Consider the following 27,840-nt stretch of genomic DNA (forward strand, 5'->3'; position numbering starts at 1 on the left):
AATGCCTAATTTTTTTTTTTGGGGGGGGGGGGCGTTGCCCCTATGTATAGCTGCAGTATCGCAGCAGAAATGCACACAACTGCTGCAAAATACTAATTTACTATAATATACTTTCTATGTTAGAAAGCATATTATAAGTATATCACACCCCTCAGTAAGTCATACCTATCAATAGCACACCTATACTAGTCCTTAAAAGGACTTTTGTGGCCCTATTAGCTAGCGTTTGGTGTCTCTAACAGTCTGCCCCTGCTCCACACAGCAACCTCTCCCTACACTGGCAAAAGACTAATAGGCCAGATAGGTTTTATTTATAAGGTAGGGGTGTGTCCATGTGCTGAAACGATTCAATTGTATGTCCTGTACCACCTGATGGATGTGTCATGGGTCAAAGTTCATTACAATGTAAAAGAATATGGCACCAGCCGACATCGCCATATTTTCGGCCGTTCGGCAAACCGCGACGAGCAAAGTTTGCCGCGAACCGCAAGGCCATCTCTATTTATCAATATAAACATTGTAGGATTCCTTTTATTACATAAAATGTCTTTCTTACTTTTCTGTTAAGTTAGTTGCTCTTACTTCCACATAAACTGTGCTGTTTATTTGGATTCCTGTTTGTGGAATAATAAGAGGTCTGCCATAGTTTCCATCCTGAAAAAAATTAAAATTAAAATAGCAATGATTGTAGTGTGCACTTATAATATGCATTGCAATATCAGTGTGTTCAGCTTCACCTTTTTACAATGGCTTAGAGAAGATATGTGTAGCTAATGAATAGAATAATTTCAAATGACTCATTGGTAGCTGGCATTTCTTTTTAACAACAAAACAAATATAATACCATTAAACATTCTCATTCAGCACACATAAGCAAGAAAATGAGTATCATACTCATAAAATAAAGGCAGAGTGTTTTATATTTAGTTCTGTATAATAATGCCAAAGAAATCAATAACAAAACGTGTTAAGCTGTGGGTGTACATTCAAATGTCTTCCTTTTTTACATTCAAAGTTATATTAATTGAAGTAAGGTTACATAATATAAATGATACGATTGAGAATTTATTATTTAGCACATTCTAGTGCAGTATAGGGTAATAAAACACCAAGATTAGATCAGAGCTACTTACTAGATATAGCTGTAGTGACAGTGTGCTGATGAAGCTTCCATTATTGGTATTGATAGCTATATTATTTTGAGCCCTATGAAGAAAAATACATCATTGCAAATTAGAAAATTATAAAAATAATTAATAAATAGTATTTTCCCTGTTAAAAAAATAAAGTCCTCATTAAGACCATCCCTCTCCATATGTTCCTCAGACATTTAAAAACCTGGGAGAGGTAGGTATCCATTACAGAACCTATTTCTAGCTGCATCATAATTCAGGAGAATTCCTATAAAATCATCTAAATCATTTCCAGATGGTACCTGACTCCAGTCAGAATAAGACAGATGTATAATACTATCAATGTCAATTGCTGGAGATGTTTGAAAGCTAAGATCATTTCTCTCAAGATCTAGTTGGAATGTGTTGGTCAGAATTTTTTTGGGCAGAGTTTTTTTTTTTTAGAAATGTAAATGGGATTTGTGGAACCTGACTTTCTTGTAAACATGAAATAACACTACTCTCCCTTTTCCCACTTCATATTTAAAAAAATGCATATACCTTATTAGTCACATTACCTGCGGCCCTCTTATTGATACTGATCCTCTATAGTTTTCAGAACATATCTTCTATCTTGCCCTGGCTTAATAAGATGGACCAATGAAGAACTGTCACATTGGGAGCTACATTCCCATTACATTTTCACACAGATTTAATCTCCTTGGATCTCTCATAGACTACAATTATACGGAATGACTGACAGATTGGGGAAACCTCTTGGTAGCTGGATTACTGTTCTACACTTGTATTGTATATCATTCAACTAGACAAATCCCATTTTCCCTGTAATGAAATTATTGTATATGGCACAGTCCCCTCCTTTCACCCCTATTCTTTTCTCATGTTCTCCCTGTGTTTATCGGTTCCTAATTTAATAAGATTAACTGCCTCTCTTGGGTAATATTATGTATGACTCCATCTTCTAAATATATTCTAGGTAAAATACCAGACTCTGTTGCTGTCCTGTTGTCATGACTTTGCTACCACCTGCATGTGGCAATCAGCAGAAAATGATTGGCTGCAGCAATGATATGTGGGTTTTGACAACATAATCACTGCCGGACAGCAAGAGCTAAACAAAGAGCAGCATTCGGTGGACATGTATTATCTGGTCTAAAGTATATAAATGCCTTAAGGAATTTTAGCTACGCCCATTGTAGACATGTATAAAATCAAGCACGCAGCCATACAATTTTTAGAATGTTCATGGTAGCTGGGCCTCTCTTTACCAAATCTCCCTTACTCCAAGGGCTGATGAGGGGGGCACAGTTGGGATGATGGAAGAAGTTCCAAAGGGCATACCCTGTGTAGAGTCTCCTGGCTGGTGGAAGTTGAGGTGCCCTTGGTTATAGTGTGTGAATTGATAGGCAGGAGATTGAGATGAAGTTAAACAAGTAATTCCTGGTTTCTTTTGTCTGCTATGTAGATCTTAGTTGAAGGATGTACAAATGTCTTAAGTTGGATTAAAAACCCTGTGGGAGTTGTAATGTGATCAACTGTTGTCAATAAACTTCTCAAAAGAAGATGTGAAATAGAAGATGCATGACTTGAAATATGTAACTCAATGGTTCCTATTAAGTTTTCATTTTTTTTTTAAATACTCTTTAGATATCTATATATATAATTTTTTATAGATGAGGCAGCACTCTTAATTTCGGGAGAAGTAGTAAAGATCCTTTGTTCACCCATGTACTCGGAATAACATTTTTTTTCCACTTACACATCTAGCTGTGTGTTATTAATGAGATATTCCAGTGGATAACTGCAGGAATATAAATACTTCAGTTCTGGGCTCCGTGTGATGACTCCCACAGTTGGATCTTTTGACTTTATTATTCCACTTATGTTAGCAGTTTGGATTGCAGAAAAGCTACTAAAAATGTCTTGACCTGCTGCAGTAGTTATCTGTTAAAAAATAAAAATAAATCAGTTTCCTAGTATATGTATAGTAGTATATGTATATATTTATAGTATGTTCATTTTGTTTGCAATATCTATGCTGGATAATTAATCAATAACAATATTTTACATTTGCTGTTTGCTCTGAGTTCAGTACAGTAAAGAAAACAACCAACAATATTCAGATGCAAAAATGCCGAAAGGATAAACTTTTAAAATACCTTTGTACCATAAAAGGCAGAAGGTACATTGATGTTTAGGTGTGCATACTTTTTGTTTTGGATATGAACGTGTATGTCTGAAGTATGGGAAAAGTATGAACACAGCCTTAATGCCTCCTTACACAATAAAGTATTGTCGGCCAAAACCGCTGTTTTCATAGGGTAAGTTCCCGACTCTCCTCTTACAGATGAATTTCAATTCCCAATGCAGTGAATGCATGTTATGATGGTGTCAGGACAAAGACTTTTCCACTAAAAGCATGTTCAGCCAACAGCTATTGAAGGTGTGAGCAGAGTTCAAAAATTGCAACTGCAGTTTGACTGCATACTCAGAGTTATGTATACATATGCAGCAATATTAACCCATTAGTAGCAGCTCAGCTTCCTAATGCAGGCTTCTTATTCTCAGCTGGGATTGTAGAAAGCCCCGATCCTGACTGTTAACCCTTTGTTTATCACAGTCCATACAGCAGCATGATCAAAGTCTGCCTCAGCCTACATCCGAACTCCGCCTACGATTAGGTCACCCATTGACCCGATCAGAGACTATGGGAGCCATCTAGACCTGAGGACCCGAGGGCTCTCTGTCTAGTTATCCTGCTGTTAAGGAACACTAGTGTTGCCCTAACAGAAGCTTGTGTCATAGTGACAGAGAGCATAGTGTATACATACAGGAGTATGCCAATACAGTACATTATAAGTTTGAAATACATAGTTATCCCAAAATAGATTTTTTAATGTTCTAAATATTATAATAAAAACCAACAAAGTACCGAAGCAGGAATTGTTTAGTATTATTTTGCACGCATTAAATAAAAAATAAATAAAAAACCCTATTAGGTATCTACATTGCTGTATTATTCTGAAGAATTCATTAATCAGGTTATTTAGTCTGAAAAACAAACTGCATAAACTAAAAAAAATAATGCCAACAATTGTATTTTATGTATTTCCACAGCAAAAAATATAAATGGCATGGTAATTTATATGTACCCCCAAACAGCTCCAAAAATTTATAAAGTTTTTCTCTCATAAAACAAGGTCTCAGACAGCTAGAAGAAAAGAAAAAATGAAAATTTTAATGGTCATTAAAGGGATAAAGTGTATCTATCATGGCCAAAAAGTTGCAATCCCTCTTCAGGCAGCTGTAGATCTATTGTGCCACAAAGGAATTAAACATTTAGGATACCTGCACGCTGCAGATTACGTGCGTTTTTTCCATACAGATTCCTATGCGGAAAAATTGCAGTGTAAGACAGTACCAGCAAAGTGTATTAGATTAGACAAATCTCATGTACACTTTGCTTTTTCATTCCATGGGGAAATTGACCTGCCATGCAGATGTTGAAATCTGGCTGTGATCAAGAATGAATGATTTGTTCCTGATCACTGCCGCATGTATCAGCATACGTAAATGGGCCCTTAGAGCAGTGGCCCTAATGAGCCCTGTTTGGTTATGTCACAGAAAAAGCTGTGAAATTGGGTCACAAAATGGTGCAAACAGAAAGTCATCCTAAACTGAAGTGTCAAGTGTTCTAAAAGTAGATAAAGATAACCAAATCAAACAAATAAGCAAAAATATTAGATTTGGTCATGTACTTATTGAGGAAAATGATCCAATATCACACACCTATCAGTGACAAATGTATTGTGAACCTTTAGGATTAACAGATTAATTGAAGGTGACATTAGACTCAAGTGTTTTCAACCAATGGGATGACAATAATGTGCAAGTAGGCAACCTGCTTTGTTAAAAGAACAGGCATCCATCAATATCTCATCTTGACAACACATGTTTGTCGAAGTGTATCATGGCACCGACAAAGGAGATTTCTGAGGAGCTCAGAAGAGTTTTTGATGCTCATCAGGATGTAAAAGGTGTACAAATGAATTCAAGACCATTATTATTCTCCCCAAGAGTGGTTGACAAACAAAAATCATGCTAAGAGCAAGGCGCGGATTGGGGCAATCTTTAAAAAAAAATAGTTTGGGGTCGAAATCAAATATGCTCCAATTATCCTCACAATTGTTATAAAAAACTTTTTGGTCTAATAGAGCTCTACTTTTTTCCCTAAAAATAGAGGGATAGTGAGGGGGGCCTAGTTTGCTGTACTGGGTTTATGGGAAATATATATGCATTGTCTTGGGGGTAATCGTCCTCATTATGGAGAGTGCCTAGTATGCGTAGTATGTGTGCAGAGTATTGAAGGCCAGACAATGCTTCAAATTAGCTTTCTAATTAGCTAAGCCTATCTGATGACAACAGACATAAGCTAATGTTTAGTGTTGAATGGCTTACAATACTCCTCATGTGTACGCGGTGCTCTCCATAAGTAGAAATGGTGTCCCAACCAAGGCCTTTCAGGCAGCCAAGCAAAATGTATTTGCTCCACTTCACTCTGTTAAAGGGTAGTTACTCATAAAGTGCTCCTGGTATGAGACACTCAGTTTTAATTTTCTTTTGGAAAGGATACCGGCTTGCATGTCTCTTTTCAACAGAAGATTCATATGGGGAAACAAGTAAAGCAATAGATAAAAAAAATCTTATTATGAAAAAGCAATGATTGAACAGTTTGAGGCTACCACCAAAAACTTGGTGGAGAAAAAATAGGGAAAAATTGATCCATGAAGCAAAAGGAGGTAGTGATGGATGAACATCGGCCTGGATGTTTTGCGAATGCAAACGCTCGTCCGCAATCAAATGTTCGCGAATCACGCGTTCACGGCGGGCCCCATTCAATTTAATGGCAGGCGAACCTGAAAAACCTTCAGGTCCAATTTGCAGCCACCAAATACTTACTAGAAGTGCAGAAATAGTCCCACAACATGGACAGTAACATACCAGAGGGAGATCAATGGCAAAAACTCCCCCCAAAATTATGTATTTTAATCAGGGGCAATTTTATGCATCTTAAAGGGAAACTCTCAGGCCATGGGAGTACGGGCCCCAAAAATTAGGCATTCACCTGACAGACAAGAACAAGTGATTATGTGGCTAGAGGTATATTAGACGGTCACTGGATAAAATTTTTACTCTAGGCCACTGGAGTAGAGGCTCCAAAAATTAGGCATTCATCTGACAGAAAAGGCCTTTTATGCCGCTGTATATACATAAGACAAGGAACATTCTTTGTTCTGGGTGGTGGTGGATATGTGAGGGCTGGAATGAGGAAATTCAATTACACGTCGTCGTCACAGGTGTGGAATTCCCCAGAGATCCATGCCTCATTCATTTTTAGAAATGTGAGGCAGTCCACACTGTCATGAGCTAGGAGAGTGCGCTTATCGGTCACGATCCCCCCTGCTATGCTGAACGTCCTTTCGGACAGGACACTGGACGAGGGGCAAGCCAAGAGTTCCATGGCAAATTGTGCCAGCTCTGGTCACAGGTCAAGCCTGTACACTCAGTAGTCCAGGGGTTTTTCAGAGCATCCATATCGGCCGTTAAACCGATGTAGTCGGACACCTGTCGGTCTAGGCGTTCCCTGAGGCTGGATCTGAAGGGTGGCTCTCGATGGGTTGGTTGCAAGAATGATCTCATATTCAAAGTGACCAACACATCTTCAAACCGCCCTCTTCTTGCTAGTGTTGATCACGAATATTCGAATTGCGAATTTTAATCGCGAATATCGGCACTTCGAGAATTCGCGAATATTTAGAATATTCCAAAATGTATTCGTAATCGCGAATATAATTTTTTTTAAAAAATGCCAGTTCATGCGAATTCTTATGCGAAAATGTTTATGCGAAGAAAATAATGCCTGGAGATCAAGAAAATAATGCCTGGAGATCACGAATTCGCGAATTCTCGAATATATGGCGAATATTCGCCCAAATATTTGCAAAATATCGCAAATTCAAATATTGCCCCTGCCGCTCATCACTACTTCTTTCAGGTGCGGTAGGATTGGTACCCGCATCTCTTTCACTGTAGGTGGAAATTCCTTTGCCAGCGCCCGCAATAACAGAATGCAGAATCTCTCGAAGCAAGGCCTGTAAATGCTGCATTCTGACAGCCCTCTGTAATGCTGGTAACATATCTGCCATTTTGTGTTTGTACCGTGGGTCTATGTACGTTGCCACCCAGTACTGGTCCTTGCCCTTTATGCTTTTTATACGGGGGTCCCTCTTCAAACACTGGAGCATGAAGGCCCCCATTTTCACTAAATTGGAAGCGGCGGAGCGGCCTGGCTCCTGCTCATCAGCCAGGAGAATATCGTCCTCGGTCTCCTCCCCCCAGCCACGGACAACATCAGGGATCCCCAAAAAGTTTAAAGTCCCACTCAAAGCCTGCTCTTCTTGCTCCTCCTCCTCCCCCAGCCAACATCCTCCTCTGACTCCTCTACAGACTCCTGCTGACTTGTCTCAGATAGACTACTCCCCCCGGGAATTTATTCAGCATTGCGACTTCCCCATCTTCCAGCTCCTGCTCCTCGACGGCTTGATCAATGACACTACGCAATTCACGCTCCAGAAAAAAGGCGTAAGGTATGATGTTACTGATGGTGCCCTGGCTGCGACTGACCAGTTTGGTGATCTCATCAAATGGCCGCAGAAGTCTGCATGCGTCGCGCATGAGCAGCCACTGGCGCGGTGAAAAGAAACCAAGCTCTCCAGAATCTGTCCTGCTGCAGAGTTCGTACAGGTAGTTGTTAATGGTACATTGCTGCTGGAGCAGCCTAGCAAGAATATACAAGGTGGAGTTCCAGGGCATCATGCTGTGACAAATCAGATGTCTGACGGGCAGGTGGTGTCGCCTCTGAACATCATCAAGGCGAGCCATGGCCGTGTAAGATCTTCTAAAATGGCCAGAGAGTTTCCAGGCCTGCCGCAAGACATCCTGGACCCCTGGGTATTTGTCAACGAATTGCTGCACGACTAAGTTCAGGACGTGTGCCATGCACAGCAAGTGTGTCATTTTGCACTGTTTCAGCGCGCTCAGCAGATTGGCACCGTTGTCACACACCACTTTACAAACTGTCAAATAGAGCAGGGTTAGCCACTGATCGGCCTGTGACTGCAGAGCTGAATGCAGTGCAGGACCTTTGTGGCTCTTTGCTTTCAGGCACTACAGCCGCAGCATAGAATGGCAATGTCTCACCTGGCACGTCAAATAGGTTCTGGGGAGCTTGGGGGGTGCAGCGGAAGATGCTTTTGCAGTGAAAAAGGAGGAGTCAGGTGAGGAGGGGAAGGAGGATGGAGTAGGAAGAGGAGAAGAAGAGGCAGGCCTGCATGCAATCCGTAGCGGTAACACCAAATCCACACCGGTGAAACGGGTTACAAGCTTGATGGCAGTCAGAAGGTTCGCCCAGTGGGCAGTAAAAGTTATGTTCCTTCCCTGCCCGTGTTTTCTAGACCATGTGTCTGTGGTCAGATGTATCTTGGCACTGACACTGTGTGCCAGAGATATATATTCATTTGCCAATGAACGTCGCCATATAGTTCCGGGATGCCCTTCTGGGTGAAACATTTCCTTCCGGGGACCTTCCATTGCGGTGTGCCAATGGCCACAAATTTTCTAAAGGTCTCCGAGTCCACCAATTTATATGGCAGTAGTTGGCGGGCTAGCAGTTCCGACAAACCAGCGGTCAGTCGTTGGGCAAGAGGATTATCCGGCATCATAATTTTTTTATACTCGAACATTTGGGCCACGGAAGCCATCCTTGTGCCAGATGAACGCGACGATGGCATGGTGGAAGGTGGAGTGGAGGAAAAATGGGAGGAGAGAGGAGAAAGAGAAACAGAAGAGGCAGGAAGTGGAGCACAAGGAGTGTGGCTTTGTAGGTTCTGACGGCGTTGCTCCCACTGGGCTCAGTGATGGGAGGCCAGGTGCCTTCTTAAGGTGGTCGTCCCTAGGTGAGTGTTGGGCTTATCGCGACTTATGCATTGACAGCACAGACTGTTAAGAAAAGCCCACACTGCGGAGCCATATGCTGGCATCATTGGAGCGCATGATGTGACCGTGCATGGTGGATGGCTCGCTCCAGATACATTTGCAGTCTGCTTTTTGCCTCCTGTGCACTGCGAGTTCTGTCTGCTTCTCCTCCCTATCTGGTGCTCCGTCTCTCCATCTGAACTCCCCTCCTCTTCCTCTCTTGTGGGCACCCACGTGACGTCCATAAACACATCATCATCGTCACTTTCACCACCACTGACATTAGAGATCTCAGAGTAGGCAGCAACAGCAGAGACCACCCTCCTTGGACTGATCTGGGTACTGTCGTCAGATTGCTTGGTGGCGGCCGTTGCTACCTCCTCTTCATCTTCCGATGCCAAGAATGACTGTGCATCCGTAAGGTCTGGGAACGGATGGGAAAACAATTCCTCTGACTTGAGTGGAGGGGCTATGGTGGTGGTGGTGTCTTTGGGGGTGCACACAGCAGAGATTGAGGAGGGTGCAGATACAGATGATGAGGAGGGTGCAGAAGAAGAAGGCTGAGTGAGACATTCAACCAACTCTGGTGCGTCCTTTGACGTAAATCGCACGCACCTTCTCCAACTTCACACTTAGGCTCCGGCCTGGTGCACCTGCCCGAACCCTACCACCCCTGTGGGATGACCTGCCTTTTCCTTTGCCTGTAATTTTCAAAATGACCCTGTACAAAAGTCCCTAGAGAAGAGCAGTATTTGGTGGAAGCAGGTATATCGCACCCCTCAATCAGTATTTTGTGGAAGCAGGTATATCGCACCCCTCAATCAGTATTTTGTGGAAGCAGGTATATCGCACCCCTCAATCAGAATTTTGTGGAAACAGGTATATAGAATACCTGAATCAATATTTGGTGGAAGCAGGTATATTGCATCCCTCAATCAGTATTTTGTGGAAGCAGGCATATCAAACCCCTTAATCAGTATTTTGTGGAAGCAGGTATATCGCAACCCTCAATCAGTATTTTGTGGAAGCAGGTATATAGAACACCTTAATCTGTATTTTGTAGAAGCAGGTATATCGTACCCCTCAATCAGTATTTTTTGGAAGCCAGTGGATCGCAGGCCTCAATCAATATTTGGTGGAAGCAGGTATATCGCACCCCTCAATCTATATTTTGTGGAAGCAGGATAGCAAACCCCTTAATCAGTATTTTGTGAAAGCAGGTATATAGAACCCCTTAATCAGTATTTTGTAGAAGCAGGTATGTTGCACCCCTCAATCATTATTTTGTTGAAACAGGTATATAGAACACCTAAATCAATATTTGGTGGAAGCAGGTATATCACACCCCTCAATCATTTTTTTGTGGAAGCAGGTATATCGCACCCCTCAATAAGTATTTTGTGGAAGCAGGTATATAGAACTCCTTAATTAGTATTTTGTAGAAGCAGGTATATAGCACCCCTCAATCACTATTTTGTGGAAGCAGGTATATTACACCCCTCAATCTGTATTTTGTGGAAGCAGGCATATCAAACCCCTTAATCAGTATTTTGTGGAACCAGGTTTATAGAACAAATTAATCAGTATTTTGTAGAAGCAGGTATATCGTACCCCTCAATCAGTATTTTGTAGAAGAAGGTATATCGCACCCCTCAATCAGTATTTTGTGGAAGCTGGTATATCGCACACCTTAATCTATATTTTGTGGAAGCAGGATAGCAAACCCCTTAATCAGTATTTTGTTGAAACAGGTATATAGAACACCTGAATCAATAATTGGTGGAAGCAGGTATATCGCACCCCTCAATCTGTATTTTGTGGAAGAAGGTATATAGAACTCTTAATCAGTATTTTGTAGAAGCAGGTATATTGCACCCCTCAATCAGTATTTTGTGGAATCAGGTATATAGAACCCATGAATCAATGTTTGGTGGAAGCAGGTATATCGCACCCCTCAATCAGTATTTTGTGGAAGCAGGTAGCCAGTTATATCAAACCTCTCAATCAGTATTTTTTGGGGCAACAGTTACATCACACCCATTGCAAATGGTGACAGAAAGAAAAGCGCCCACCTAATCTATTGGACCTCTACTAAAAGTATTGCATGGCCATGCGATAATAATAAGAAAATCTCCAGCTACAAGTACCGCTCCAGTACACAGCTACGGACGCCACTGACATGGTATTATCCCTGCCTGCCTAATCCCGCGATACTGTGACGTCATCAACCTGCGACGCAAGACGCCGAAGCGGCCGTCATCGCTCGCCTCTCGTGGAAGGACTGTGAGACGCGGTAGCGGGAAGCGGCACTAGGAGCCAGGTAGAAACCTGAATTGCTAACTTAGCACGGAGTGGCTTTAAATTTACCGTTCTGGGCGATCATACCAAACAACTTTGGAGAGACTTATTTTGCTACAGCATTAGAATCATTTATCTTTATGCATCAGGAGATATAATACCATTTGGAGTGACCTATCACATGCACTTTTGGGACACTTCAATTTGAATTGCGGTTTGCAGTACCACAACTATTATTAGTGGTCTTTCCCTTGCAAGTGTTTTCTACTGCTAGGAATCAGGTGTTTTAAAGTGACAATTCTGAACACCAACCGCCAAAGGATTGTGATACTAGGATTCTCACCCCTCATCAGTATATTTTTGTGTATTAGTACCAATCATTTTTTATTGTATTTTTTATTGTATTTTAGTGTATGAATTATATGCGATTGGAATTGTTTTATCTATTGGACTTAGCAGGTCCTACTATATTAAATATATCCTCATATCCTATGGTCCAAGTGTTGTGAGTGCTCACTCCTCTTCTTTTTTCCATTACCTATATTTCTTTGGGGTCGGGCACCCAAGTTGTGAGTTAGTAGCACCCATCATAGCCACCAGGTGAGAGCCAACCACCCATCTATTTTTACCATTGCAAATACAGTTGCAAGAAAAAGTATGTGAACCCTCTGGAATGATATGGATTTCTGCACAAATTGGTCATAAAATGTGATCTGATCTTCATCTAAGTCACAACAATAGACAATCACAGTCTGCTTAAACTAATAACACACAAAGAATTAAATGTTACCATGTTTTTACTGAACACACCATGTAAACATTCACAGTGCAGATGGAAAAAGTATGTGAACCCTTGGATTTAATAACTGGTTGAACCTTCTTTGGCAGCAATAACTTCAACCAAACGTTTCCTGTAGTTGCCGATCAGACGTGCACAGCGGTCAGGAGTAATTCTTGACCGTTCCTCTTTACAGAACTGTTTCAGTTTAGCAATATTCTTAGGATGTCTGGTGTGAATCGCTTTCTTGAGGTCATGCCACAGCATCTCATTCGGGTTGAGGTCAGGACTTTCACTGGGCCTCTCCAGAAGGTGTATTTTCTTCTGTTTAAACCATTCTGTTGTTGATTTTCTTCTATGCTTTGGGTCGTTGTCCTGTTGCAACACGCATCTTCTGTTGAGCTTCAGCTGGTGGACAGATGGCCTTAAGTTCCCCTGCAAAATGTCTTGATAAACTTGGGAATTCATTTTTCCTTCGGTGATAGCAATCCGTCCAGGCCCTGACGCAGCAAAGCAGCCCCAAACCATAATGCCCCCACCACCATATTTCACAGTTGGGATGAGGTTTTGATGTTGGTGTGCTGTGCCTCTTTTTCTCCACACATAGTGTTGTGTGTTTTTTCCAAACAACTCAACTTTGGTTTCATCTGTCTACAGAATATTTTGCCAGTGCTGCTGTGGAACATCCAGGTGCTCTTGTGCAAACTGTAAACGTGCAGCAATGTTTATTTTGGACAGCAGTGGCTTCCTCTGTGGTATCCTCCCATGAAATCCATTCTTGTTTAGTGTTTTACGTATCGTAGATTCGCTATCACTAACAGGGATGTTAGCATATGCCAGAGACTTTTGTAAGTCTTTAGCTGACACTCTAGGATTCTTCTTCACCATATTGAGCAGTCTGCGCTGTGCTATTGCAGTCATCTTACAGGACGGCCACTCCTAGGGAGAGTAGCAGCAGTGCTGAACTTTCTCCATTTATAGACAATTTGTCTTACCGTGGACTGATGAACAGCAAGGCTTTTGGAAATACTTTTATAACCCTTTCCAGCTTTATGCAAGTCAACAATTCTTCGTAATTAATCGTAGGTCTTCTGAGAGCTCTTTTGTGCAAGGCATCATTCACATCAGGCAATTCTTCTTGTGAAAAGCAAACCCAGAACTGGTGTGTGTTTTTTATATAGCAGGGCAGCTGTAACCAACACCTCCAATCTCATCTCATTGATTAGACTACAGTTGGCTGACACCTCACTCCAATTAGCTCTTGGAGATGTCATTAGTCTAGGGGGTTCACACACTTTTTCCACCTGCACTGTGAATGTTTACATGGTGTGTTCAATAAAAACATGGTAACATTTAATTCTTTGTGTGTTATTAGTAGGGATCGACCGATATTGATTTTTTTAGGGCCGATACCGATAATTTGTGAACTTTCAGGCCGATAGCCGATAATTTATACCGATATTCTGGGAATTTTCATTTTTGAGAAAAAAAAAATTCCTACACAAATCTGCTGAAAATTAATATGTTTATTGTTAATGTGTATTTTTTTTGTTTATTGTTAATGTGTATTTTTGTTTACTAACTTTTAGCCCCCTTAGGGACTAGAACCCTTGTCCTATTCACCCTGATAGATCTCTATCAGGGTGAATAGGATCTCACACTGTCCCTGCTGCTCTGTGCTTTGTGCACACAGCAGCATGGAGCTGAACATGGCAGCCAGGGCTTCAATAGCGTCCTGGCTGCCATGGTAACTGATCGGAGCCCCAGGATTACACTGCTGGGGCTCCGATCGGAGGAGGAGGGGAGAGGGGATCCTGTGGCCACTGCCACCAATGAGTAATACTGGGGGGGGGGGGCGCACTGCGCCACCAATGTTTTTACTATTGGCCGGGATTGGAATGGGGTGGGGGGCGCACTGCGCCACCAATGATTAATACTGGGGGGCTTGGGGGGGGGGCGCACTGCGCCACCAATGAAGATAAGTCTCTCAATCATTCATATACAGGAGGCAGGAGCTGGCTGCAGAATCACATAGCCGGCTCCCGACCTCTATGAGCGGTAGCTGCGATCCGCGGCACCTGAGGAGTTAACTACCGCGGACCGCAGCTATCGCTCATAGAGGTCGGGAGCCGGCTATGTGATTCTGCAGCCAGCTCCCGCCTCCTGTATATGAATAAATGAAAGGCTTATCTTCATTGGTGGCGCAGTGGCCACAGCCCCTCCCCTTCTCTATGTTCTCTCCTCTCATGGGCGGCAGCGGCAGCAGCAGCAGACAGGGGGAGGGAGACACGGCTTCCTTCTCCCCTGTGCTGCGGAGGGAACACAGAGAGCGCTGAGAGCAGCGCGTTCTGTGTTCCCAATATGTTATCGGTATATCGGCAAAATAGATGCCGATACCGATAACGTTCAAAATCCTCAATATCGGCCGATAATATCGGCCAAACCGATAATCGGTCGATCCCTAGTTATTAGTTTAAGCAGACTGTGATTGTCTATTGTTGTGACTTAGATGAAGATCAGATCACATTTTATGACCAATTTGTGCAGAAATCCATATCATTCCAAAGGGTTCACATACTTTTTATTGCAACTGTAGTTGTTCCAATAACGCTTGTCCCTCTATATATCTGTGTTATCGCAGCAGCACCGCACACAACTGCTGCCCAATACAAATGCACTATAATATACTTTCTATGTTACAAAGTACATTATAAGTATATCACACCCCTCAGTATATCACACATATCAAGAGCACACCTATACCAGTCCTTAAAGGGACATTTGTGGCCTTATTAGCTAGCGTTTGGTATCCCTAACAGTCTGTTCCTGATCCACAAAGCAACCTCTCCCTACACTGGCAAAACACGGAATGTAAAATGGCTGCCAGATCAAGTTCTGCTATAGGGGAATGTGTCCATGTGCTGAAACGTCTCAATTGGCTGTCCTGTCCCCCCTGATGGATGTGTCGTGGGTCAAAGTTCGGCACAATGCAAAAGAATATGGCGCATGCGAACTTTGCCTTATGTTCGGTGAATTGCGAACAACCGCCGGGTGAACCGCAAGGCCATCTCTACAAGGAGGTATATATAAATATTGTGACACAGATGCAGGATTGGTATTGGAAGGGAGGTATATTTCTCCAAGAGTGAGCCAAACATGAGTAAAAGGTTGCTGAAAGCCTTGTTTTGTGAGATGACAGGGAGAAGCCCTCCAGCTGGTAGACAGGGATGTTAAATGCATAGTAAGTGCCGGATTGGTGAGTTTTTCTTTTTCTGTTTTGTTATTTTTATTTGCAACCTTATCAATAAACCTGACTACAAGTCAGCTTAAAACGTATTCCTCAGCTTTTGGTCTGAATCGGAGGAAACAGACAAGTGTCCTTTGACCCCAGAAAAAGCGATCCTGGTCATAACCCCTCACAATATGTATACTAGAGATTAGCAAAATGATTCTATCAATTTTGTAATGTGTATTGAATTTTCCAAAAAATTCTACTTCTAACAAGCCAGAATTTTTCACAATCCATATTGCGCTAATCAAAAGATCTCACAATTACTTTGTTACGAGCAAAATATTTGGGATATTCGGAATTAATATATTTAAACCCTAGGTAACCTCTAAACAACCAAAGGCCCTTCTCACATTAACTAATATTAATGGTCATGAATAGAGATGGCCTTGCGGTTCGCCCGGCGGTCGTTTCGCGGCAAACTTTGCGTGTTCGCGATTCGCCGAACATGCAAACATATGGAGAAATTCGCACCCACCATATTCTTTTACTTTGTGAAGAACTTTGACCCATGAAACACGCATCAGGTGGTACAGACAGCCAATTGAGACGTTTCATGGACATACCCCCTACCTTATAAATAAACCTGATCTGGCCTCCATTTTACATTAAGTGTTTTGCCAGTGTAGGGAGAGGTTGCTGTGTGGAGCAGGGACAGGCTGTTAGGGACACCAAATGCTAGCTAATAGGGCCACAAAAGTAATTTTAAGGACTGGTTAGTGATGAGCGGGAGGTGCCATATTCGGTTTCGCGATATTTCGCGAATATTCGCATGAATATTCGTGTTATATTCGTCGAAATCGAATATTCGCAATTATTCCAATTATCGCGTAATTATTTTTCGCATATTGCGAAAATTTATCTTGATAGTATAAGGCAACGTTCCTATGCTAATGACTATGGCTAGGCTAATATGTGTATATTACGAAATTTCGTAATATTGCTCTAACTTCGTCTCTTAGAATATTACGAATATTCTAAAAGACGAAGTTAGAGCAATATTAAGAACATTTGCAAAAGTCGAAATTGCGATGCGAGTAATATAACACGAAATAGTCGCATGAAGATTTAAACTTAGCACTGCTATATTCCATATTCTAGCCTAATATGGAATATAGCTGTGTTAAGTTAGCACTGCTATATTCCATATTAGGCTAGAATATGGAATATAGCTGTGCTAAGTTGAAATCTTCATGCGACTATTTCGTGTTATATTACTCGCATCGCAATTTCGACTTTTGCAAATGTTCTTAATATTGCTCTAACTTCGTCTTTTAGAATATTCGTAATATTCTAAAAGATGAAGTTAGAGCAATATTACGAAATTTCGTAAAATACACATAGATTGTATTTAAGCTAATATACTGCTATAGTAATAATTTTTAATAGTGTACATATTTTACAAAACTTAAGTTCAGAAGAGGCAAAAAAAATTACAGGAAAAAAAAGGGATTATAGCACTATATTAGCTAAATTACAATCTATATATGTATTTTACGAAATTTCGTAATATTGCTCTAACTTCGTCTTTTAGAATATTCGTAATATTCTAAGAGACGAAGTTAGAGCAATATTACGAAATTTCTAAAAGACGAAGTTAGAGCAATATTAAGAACATTTGAAAAAGTCGAAATTGCGATGCGACTAATATAACACGAAATATTCGCATGAAGATTTCAACTTAGCACAGCTATACTCCATATTCTAGCCTAATATGGAATATAGCAGTGCTAACTTAGCACAGCTATATTCCATATTAGGCTAGAATATGGAGTATAGCAGTGCTAAGTTGAAATCTTCATGCGAATATTTCGTGTTATATTACTCGCATCGCAATTGCGACTATTGCGAAATTTCGTAAAATACACATATAGATTAGATTGTAATTTAGCTAATATGGAATATAGCAGTAAGTTGAAAACGCCACTGACTGGAGCAGCCAGGAAGCCAGGAATCCAAAGGACAGGTAAGAACAACTTTAGGGAAGTGGGAAAGAAAAAAATATAATAAAAAAAAAATAAAAAAAAAAACGAATATTCTATTTCGCGAATATATAGAACGATATTCTAAATATTCGCGAAATCTCGAAATTGCGATATTCGAGAAAAAAATTCGCAATTCGAATATTCGCGCTCAACACTAGGACTGGTATAGGTGTGCTATCGATAGGTGTGATACACAGAGGGGTGCGACATACTTATAATATACTTTTATAATGAGTCAAAAACACATAGATCTATATAGTGATCACCTGGAAGTCAGGGGCCTAGGGGCTAGGGGCTTACTAGGGCCATTTTTATATAGGGTAAGGTTACAGACGTGGTCGCTCTTATCAGGGAGGGTAGTCTGTGGTTAGGCTATCAGGGCCAGAATAGCACCCCCTTGTAGGGCAATATCAGGGACAGTTCTTTGCCCACCCTGTCCTTCAATACCACATCATCATCTAGCCCAGGGATAGATGTTTTTTGCTTTCCCTCCGGGATTTATGGATAAGCACTGGAACCCCCCGGATTGTGGTAGGACATATGGTTTCTGATTTGGTGCCGCCGAGCACCTGATTTAGTGCTGCCAAGCACTTGTTATTGCCTACCACATCTATGATTTTTGCTTAACTTTAATAATTACATTTATTTTCATTTTGAGGGATATCTTTTCCATTCACTCGTCCGCAAAATGGGTCCGCATCCGTTCCGCAAATTTGCGGAACGGGTGCAGCCCCATTCATTTTCAATGGGGCCGGAATGTGCTTTCCGCAACCGCATTTGCGGATCCGCACTTCCGCATCCGTGCTTCCGTTTCCGCAAAAAAATAGAACATGTCCTATTCTTGTCCGCAATTGCAGACAAGATTAGGCATTTCTATTATAGTGCCGGCGATGTGCGGTCCGCAAATTGCGGAATGCACATTGCCGGTGTCCGTGTTTTGCGGATCCGCAAAACACTTACGGACGTTTGAATGGACCCTCATAGTAACATTATTAAAGGTTACGTTTTATCTTTATGTATATTCTAATGGATTGCCTTCCGTGTACAATGTTATAATATATTTTCTATGTTAGAAAGTATATTATAGCGCATTTATATTGTGCGGCAGTTGTGTGTGGTTCTGCTGCGATACTGCAGCTAGATAGAGGGACAAGCGTTATTGGAACAAATAATTTCTACTGGTGTGATATTCCAGTCGCCCCCCCAAAAAAATGATTGAAGGGGGGTGTTATATACCAATATACATTCCTTATAGTGCATTTGGGTACTGTATAGTGCATTTGCGCATGCTTGTACGCTAAAATTATATTGCCAATATTTCGCATTTAAAAAATTATGAATGGACATCGCAAATACGAATAATACATCTGGTATGTCACTGTCCATGTTGTGGAACTATTTGTGCACTTCTAGTAATTATTTATTGGCTGCAAATATGAGCTGAAGGTTTTTCAAGTTCGCCTGCCATTAATAAAATGAATCGGACTTGAGGTTCGCGAACATTTGATTGCGGTTGCGAACCGTCCCGGCAGATGTTCGTCTATCACTATTCATGAATCCAACTTCAGCTAGACGCTGAACAACAATGATGTGCATGGTGGGATTGCAAAGAGAAAGCTCTGCTCTCCAAAAAGAATACTTGAATATCTCAATGAACCCAGCACATTTGTCACACTAAAAAGGCCACTATTCAACCTGTGGCCACGTCTGATATAGTACTATTGTAGATCTTGTGAGTGTATAAATAGTAATAAGTGTACTAGCTAAGCTATAATCCAAAATTTTCATACAAGGCCTGTTAAGAGTTCAAACATTGACTTTCGAATTGCTATCTTCCATATATATGGTGGCATTAGAGTCAAACCTTTCTTTTTTGGAAAGAAAACCAATTTGCATAAATAATAATAAATGTATGTAGACTTATGGCAGGTAGACACACAGCCTTTGTGATACTGGTAACTTTCCCCAAAATACAGGAAAAGGTATTTGCACTGACTGATGTAGGAGGAATGTGTGTTGTGCTTAAACATTTGCAGCATGTTGTAAAGCATCTGCCACAAATCCTGAGATTTTTTATAGTCACTGCTATGTAAATTGAAAGATACAGGTAGGTAGGATTTCCCATATTATAGATTTGCCATAGTAAGTAGTGTTTTTTCCTTAAATATAATGTTACTGCCCGAACAGATGAAAATAAACACTGGATTACTGGAAATTAGTTATATGAAATAATAACCATAATGTTCGAGCACATTGTACCTTGGCAAGATGTAGCATTAAATAAGTCTGTGAAAAATACTGCCAAAACTGAGGCTTACCTGGAATAAACTTCCACAACTTGTGCTGTCATTTATTGAAAAAACAAATTTCAGGAATGGTACAGTGCCAGATAAATCAATTGTACCCTGACAGCTTGGGTTGGAATAAATTTCATTCATAAAAAGTTGGGTTTCATTATAACCAGCATAGTAAACTGGGCACAAGTAAATGTAGAGTTCAATTTGCTGTGGTCCACACGTCACTAAGATATCATTATAATCTGCAAGAAAAATGAAAAATGCAATTACAATATTTGAAGAGAAGATTTACCTTTAGTTAGTTTTTCTACCAATATCTAGTTAAATAGAAGAAAACATATAAAAACTGTAGAGAAATTAAAGGGGTTTTGCAGTGTCATAATTTTATTGACCTATCCTCAGGATCAGATCGGCTGTTTGAAGGAGTGTCAGCACTCTTGTGAACGCTGCAAAGTATAACTGCACTCAATCTGCCTTGTAGCAGTCATACAATGTAATTACAACTGCTCAGCCCATTCACTTGAAAGTATACTTGCTATAACCATTAATGTTGGGCTCGAATATTCGAATAGCGAATATTAATCGTGAATATCGGCACTTCGAGAATTTTCAAATATTTAGAATATAGTGATATATATTCGTAATTTCGAATTTTCTAAAAAAATTTTTCATCAGTAACATCCCTTCTTGCTTGTGGGCCAATGAGAAGGCTGCAATATCTTTGTCTGAGCTTACCAACATCCCTAGCAATCAATAGGAAAGTTGCCTAACCCTTACTATATAAGAAACTCCCCAGCAGCCCTTGTATGCAGTATTTTGCCGATCTGAGAGAGTCAGCAGTGTTATTGCTGTGCTCTGTGCTTTCCTGTGTCATTACAGTAGTTAGTTAGTTAGCTTATTTATATATATATATATATATATATATATATATATATATATATATAGTTGAAAATTCAGGGCAGCACTCCTTGTAGCAGATGTTGGGTGCCAGCGGTATCGACACTCGACCACAGTGTCAAACAACCAGAAAAATAAACACACCGCAGCACATCCATAAGGTGAAAAATGTGGGATCCTTTATTCACCCAAGCAGCGACGTTTCGGTCCGCTTGCTGGGACCATTTTCAAGCAATGAATCAAATGCAATTGTGGGTATTTATATAGTCATGTCACATTAACATACATAAGTGATACTTAAACAAAAAGTGAAAAATAGAATGCAAATCAATTAATATAGGTACATCCGGACATCATATCAGAGGGACAACGTAGCCAAATACATGAATACATATAACTCTAATATATGGAATCGTCTGTACATCAGATATATGCTTATTACAATCAAGTGATAATCTACAGTGAATAATTGTCACCTGTGTGTGCAACATCATAGGAGGGCCAGGCATGGAATCGATTCCATGCCCGGCCCTCCTATGATGTTGCACACACAGGTGACAATTATTCACTGTAGATTATCACTTGATTGTAATAAGTATATATCTGATGTACAGACGATTCCATATATTAGAGTTATATGTATTCATGTATTTGGCTACGTTGTCCCTCTGATATGATGTCCGGATGTACCTATATGAATTGATTTGCATTCTATTTTTCACTTTTTGTTTAAGTATCACTTATGTATGTTAATGTGACATGACTATATAAATACCCACAATTGTATTTGATGCATTGCTTGAAAATGGTCCCAGCAAGCGGACCGAAACGTCGCTGCTTGGGTGAATAAAGGATCCCACATTTTTCACCTTATGGATGTGCTGCGGTGTGTTTATTTTTCTATATATATATATATATATATATATATATATATATACAGTACAGACCAAAAGTTTGGACACACCTTCTCATTCAAAGAGTTTTCTTTATTTTCATGACTATGAAGGCATCAAAACTATGAATTAACACATGTGGAATTATATACATAACAAACAAGTATGAAACAACTGAAAATATGTCATATTCTAGGTTCTTCAAAGTAGCCAGCTTTTGCTTTGATTACTGCTTTCCACACTCTTGGCATTCTCTTGATGAGCTTCAAGAGGTAGTCCCCTGAAATGGTCTTGAAGGAGTTCCCAGAGATGCTTAGCACTTGTTGGCCCTTTTGCCTTCATTCTGCGGTCCAGCTCACCCCAAACCATCTCGATTGGGTTCAGGTCCGGTGACGGAGGCCAGGTCATCTGGCGCAGCACCCCATCACTCTCCTTCATGGTCAAATAGCCCTTACTTTCAAAGTTTTCCCAATTTTTCGGCTGACTGACTGACCTTCATTTCTTAAAGTAATGATGGCCACTCGTTTCTCTTTACTTAGCTGATTTTTTCTTGTCATAATACAAATTCTAACAGTCTATTCAGTAGGACTATCAGCTGTGTATCCACCTGACTTCTCCTCAACGCAACTGATGGTCCCAACCCCATTTATAAGGCAAGAAATCCCACTTATTAAACCTGACAGGGCACACCTGTGAAGTGAAAACCATTTCAGGGGACTACCTCTTAAAGCTCATCAAGAGAATGCCAAGAGTGTGCAAAGCAGTAATCAAAGCAAAAGGTGGCTACTTTGAAGAACCTAGAATATGACATATTTTCAGTTGTTTCACACTTGTTTGTTATGTATATAATTCCACATGTGTTAATTCATAGTTTTGATGCCTTCATAGTCATGAAAATAAAGAAAACTCTTTGAATGAGAAAGTGTGTCCAAACTTTTGGTCTGTACTGTATATATACATATTAGTGGGATATAGTCAGTGTAGGTTAGATAGTGATATAGTGTAGCTGATAGGTTCTGCTGTCCATACATACATGCTACATAAATAGTGCTGTATGTATTGTGGGGGATCATCTCTTATCCGGGGGTCATTCTCACAGACTTCGCTACGGACACCAAATTGAAGTCCAAACGATGCTTTATTTTCAAGCACATCAGCACAAAACAACAACCAAAACATAAATCTTCAGCTGTCTGGCCACTGACTAGACAGTATTTCCCTCTCTATCGGGATCTGGGTCTACCACCCAGCTCCCCAAAACACATCACCAGTGCTTACCCCACACACAGGGTTAGAGGGTCCCGGTTCACCACAGGCCTCGATACAGCCTGCTCCTTTCCCAGACTGGGAGTCACACCCAAGTCCAGCAACAGGATTAAATAGCATCCCTGGACATGAGCATAGTCTAAAATCTCAGACTGGAGCATGGGGAAAAGGAACCCACCCAGCACATTGCCTGTTCCCAGTAAAAGCCCGCCCCAGACTAGCTGGAGCCAGATAAGCTAACTATCTTGGTGTCCACCAACTAACTTAGTGGCCATCTATATCTAGGGCCTTTACTCCACCAAGGCCGGGCCCCTTGGTGACACGCTCCTGGTGCAAACAACACCCCTTTGTCATGCTTCCCAGGGACTTTACTGCACCCATTACTATTCACATTGCCACAGTATGTATGTATGTATGCTACATACATACATACATACATACATAGTGCTGTGATGTCACAAGTTCACGACAATACTTAGTGCACCAATCACTAATAAGTAGTCAGACCTGTTAAAATGTGAAGTTGCAAGTTGCAAATATTCGTATCATTGGTGCCGATTTCGCAATCGCTAATATATTGGAGCACTCTATCTGCATATAAAGCTATTGTAATGTTCTGCCGTGCCAAACATTTTCTACAGTCTCAGGAAATTTCTATCAGTTTTAAAAATGTAGCTATAGTGACCCATGCCTGAATTTCGAGGCATTACACGAATATTACATTGCCGATTTTTCGCTATTGAGAAAATAATCTCGAATTCTCAAAAATATATGATGAATATTCTACCAAATATTCACGAAATATCGCAAATTAGAATATTGCCCCTGACACTCATCACTAATGACCATTCCATAATCTATAATAGTGGTTACACCCATACCAGGTTGGAAGAGGAACATAAAGGGATTGACTCACAAAAAAAAATAGAAGTTGACCAAATTCCTGGATGTCAGGTTGTATTACCAGTGGAAACGATTGGCCATACATTTCCTTTGTGAGGGAAATGTGATATTAAATGTCAGACATTCAGATGTTCTCTGTCCTTGCTCACATGGGATGGTTAATAGCAAGAGGAGACCCTTTTCATAACATCCATATGTCCTCATAGTGCATATGAAAATATGAAAGCAGGTTGTCACCATAACAGGACCCCTGTAATGTTTAATAACTGTACACTATGGGTTGTCTAGAGATGTATATTGTATACACATTACTGATTAAATATCTTGTAATGTTTTTATCATAATTTGTCACACTTTTTAACTAATCATATTGTATTTGGCACAAATATTGTAATAAACATAGTATAATTTTTCTGTGTTGTACACTGAACCCCAATTCAAACCTGATGTGTATGTAATAATCTGTCCAACATAAAATCACGAGTGAGTTACTCCTGTTATATAGATCAGGTCTCTATTTGATGACTTAACCCAAGAGCAAATTCTATAGAAGTACATAAGTGTATCCAGCTGGTGTGTCCCATTTATAAACACGCAGAGAATAAGGCCTCTTTCACACGAGATTTCTGCAAGGGTGCAATGCGTGAGGTGAATGCATTGCACCCCCACTGAATCCGGACCCATTCATTTCTATGAGGCTGTGCACATGAGCGGTGATTTTCACGCATCACTTGTGCATTGGGTGAAAATCGCAGCATGCTCTATTTTGTGCATTTTTCACGCAACGCAGGCACCATAGAAGTGAATGGGGCTGAGTGAAAATCTCAAGCATCCGCAAGCAAGTGCGGATGCGGTGCGATTTTCACGCATGGTTGCTGGGAGATGATCGGGATGGGGACCTGATCATTATTATTTTAACTTATACCATGGTTATAATGGAAAATAATAGCATTCTTAATACAGAATGCTTAGTAAAATAGGGCTGGAGGGGTTAAAAAAAAATAAAAAAAGATTTAACTCACCTTAATCCACTTGTGCGCGCAGCCTGGCTTCTCTTCTTTCTTCTTCTTTGCTGTGCAAGGTGAAAAGGACCTGTGGTGACATCACTGCGCTCATCAAATGGTCCGTCACATGATCCATCACCATGGTGATGGATCATGTGATGGAGTATGTGATGAGCGCATTGATGTCATCAAAGGTCCTTTACCCAGGTCCTGAAGAAAGAAGAGAAGCCGGGCTGCGCGCACAAGTGGATTAAGGTGAGTTAAAAATTTATTTTTATTTTTTTAACCCCTCCAGCCCTATTTTACTAAGCATTCTGTATTAAGAATGCTATCATTTTCCCTTATAACCATGTTATAAGGGAAAATAAAACAATCTACATAACACCTAACCCAAACCCGAACTTCTGTGAAGAAGGGAGGGGGGAAGAGAGTGACAAGGGAGGGAGGGGGGGAAGAGAGTGTCATGGGAGGGAGGGGGGGAGAGAGTGACAAGGGAGGGAGGGGGGGAAGAGAGTGACAAGGGAGTCCCCAGAGCCAGACCAAGAGCCAGACTGCAGCCAGAGACCAGATCATCTTATTGTCCTGGTGGTAAGTAGACAATGCAATTGTTTATTATGTAATTGTTTAGTTATTAATACTACATTGGAAACTAATTTACCTCACATTTTGGGTCCATTCACACATCCATGTGCGTTTTGCGGATCCACAAAACACGGACAGCGGCAATGTGCGTTCCGCATTTTGTGGGCACTAAGAGAATATGCCTATTCTTGTCCGCTATTGCGGACAAGAATAGGACATGTTCTATTTTTTTTAGGATCGGAATTGCGGATCCGGGTATGGGTCCGCAATTCCGTTCCGCAAAAAGAGACAGCTACAAGAAGCTAGATTAACCCTAAGGGAAACATAGCAGTTCTTTTAATTTAAAAGCTGAGAAAGGGGTGGAACATATGTGATGTCATGATATGGGCAGATCATCTGATAAGGGGGGCGGCAATTTTTATCTTGCCTAGGGTGGCAAAAATCCTTGCAACGGCCGTGGTTGTTGTGGTTCCCCCACAAGAGCTTCTATATCAGCAGTGATTATGTGGTTGTGTAGTAGGGAGTGTGGGACTACTTATCAGTGTTCTGGATATTCCACGCCTGTACTGCTTCCCTTGTTCACAGTTACTAGTAGTTCTCCTGTCAGAGTCTGTATTTTACAGTAGTATATGAGTAGTACTGCAGATATGAACTCCAGATGACTATTTTTTATTTTCCTACTGTGTCCTGTTCCTATGCTGTCAGCATTCAGAGCTGCATTGAGTCCTCTGCATTATGTTAGAATAGCACAGCAGTTCAAACTGTGTATTTCAGTGCAGCTTTGAGTGCTGACAGTGGGGGAATGGAGGGCAGTAGGAAAATAAAAAATAGCGATCTGGACTCCTTATCTGCTTATCTAACTAATCTCGCCTTATCTAACTATGCATGTATTATTGTAGATAATAGTCCAAAATCGGGGTGATATATTCCCTTTAACCGTGCAGGATAAATATATTTATATTTTAATAATTCTGGAATTTTGACATATGACAATGCTAATTATCTTTCTTTTTTTATTGATAATTTTTATTTTTATTATGGGGAAAGTAGATTTATTTAAATTTTTATATTTATAAAATATTTTTATAATAAGTCCTGTTCTGGCCATTTTGTGCATAATAAATATATGTAATGTGCTGTAAAGATTATACTGAAATGTTATGTTTGACATTGCTGCCATCTAGTGGTCAAAGTTAGTTTCTACTTTGCCAGAACTTTACAGGAGGCAGTAACCTTTAACCTGGAACTGTATTTCCTCCATTTCATGACTGCTCCTGGATCTAGCAGGCTGCATGCAGAGGAGCTCTTGATCTATTCCTGGACTTATGATGGAATTGTCTGTGAGTACTCTCACTGATGGAGTGAGGCTGCTGTATTATGTTTAATGTATTGACACATATGTTTATATTGTAGTTTTACAAAGTTATTCTTTACACGTTTCTTGACTTTTGAATTATTGTTAAGCTGTCTGACTAGTGTTATACAACAGTTCAATAGCGCGAACCAGAACAGTAAAAAGACACCCACGTGGCAGTCTGGAATAAACTGAGACGCCATTACTGCAGCATGAGTCTAAGATCAGGAACAAAGTACCAGGCTGATGCCACGCTACAGCCGACACAGCAAGGCAGGGAGAACATTCCTAGTGCCCAGCAAGATGATGCAAAGTCGCATGTGTCCAGAACTTCACGGGCTAGCAAGATGTCCTCAGCAAGTTCCTCAGCAGTTAGAGTTCTTGCCAAGGCAGAAGCTGCCCGCGTCCAGCTACAGTACGCAGAAAAAGAAGCCATGATGATGCAGGAGTTAGCAGCAAAGAAAGCTGCCCTAGCACAAGAGGAAGCAGCTAGGGAAGCTGCCATAGCACAAGAGAGAGCAGCTAGGCAAGCTGCCATAGCACAAGAAGAAGCGGTTTTAGAATCAAAATTGCTCATCCTGCAGCGACAGACTGCAGTTGCAGTTGCTGAAGCAGAGGCCGCTGCCTACATGGGAACAAGTCGGTCAGGAAGTGAAAAATCATATAAAGACTCTGAGGTTCCAGAAAAACCTCTATTCTCTGCAGATCGTACAAGTGAGTACGTCCAGAACCTTACTGATGCGCATACAAAGGAACAGTCTCTTAAACCTGAAGCAAAGGAATTCAGGCCGAGATCAACATACCCCCTGAGCAGGCCCAATCAACCACATGAGGTCAGAGGCTGCCAGCAAACCAAGAAGGAAGCACCAGAAACCCCTAAGAACAAAAAACAAGTGTTCCCATCACCTCAACCTACAGATTATATGTGTGAACAACAATGTGCATTGGATGTTACCAAATATCTCATCCGCAAAGAAATGGTTAGCTCAGGCTTTCTCCAATTTAATGACTGTCCTGAAAACTATTGGGCATGGAAATCTTCCTTTCTGCATGCCACTGAAGGTCTGAACTTATCACCAGCAGAAATGCTTAATTTAATGATAAAATGGCTTGGTACCGAGTCAGCA

The 27,840-nt window shown here is 40.8% G+C and overlaps 1 protein-coding gene across 1 annotated transcript in view; it reads right to left on the reverse strand.

The window, feature by feature from the left end:
- LOC120993836 (zona pellucida-like domain-containing protein 1) overlaps positions 1 to 26,916 on the reverse strand; it is a 69,588-nt gene extending 42,672 nt beyond the window's left edge. Inside the window, exons 1-6 of the mRNA XM_040422303.1 lie at positions 26,887 to 26,916; positions 20,107 to 20,131; positions 19,836 to 20,056; positions 2,893 to 3,077; positions 1,134 to 1,206; positions 557 to 654 (exon numbers count right to left, since the gene is read on the reverse strand). Coding sequence (XP_040278237.1) covers positions 557 to 654; positions 1,134 to 1,206; positions 2,893 to 3,077; positions 19,836 to 20,056; positions 20,107 to 20,131; positions 26,887 to 26,916 — 632 coding nt within the window. The remainder of the gene's footprint in view (positions 1 to 556; positions 655 to 1,133; positions 1,207 to 2,892; positions 3,078 to 19,835; positions 20,057 to 20,106; positions 20,132 to 26,886) is intronic.
- Positions 26,917 to 27,840: the final 924 nt, after the last annotated feature.

This window comes from Bufo bufo, chromosome 3 (genome assembly GCF_905171765.1).
Source record: "Bufo bufo chromosome 3, aBufBuf1.1, whole genome shotgun sequence".
NCBI lineage: Eukaryota > Metazoa > Chordata > Amphibia > Anura > Bufonidae > Bufo > Bufo bufo.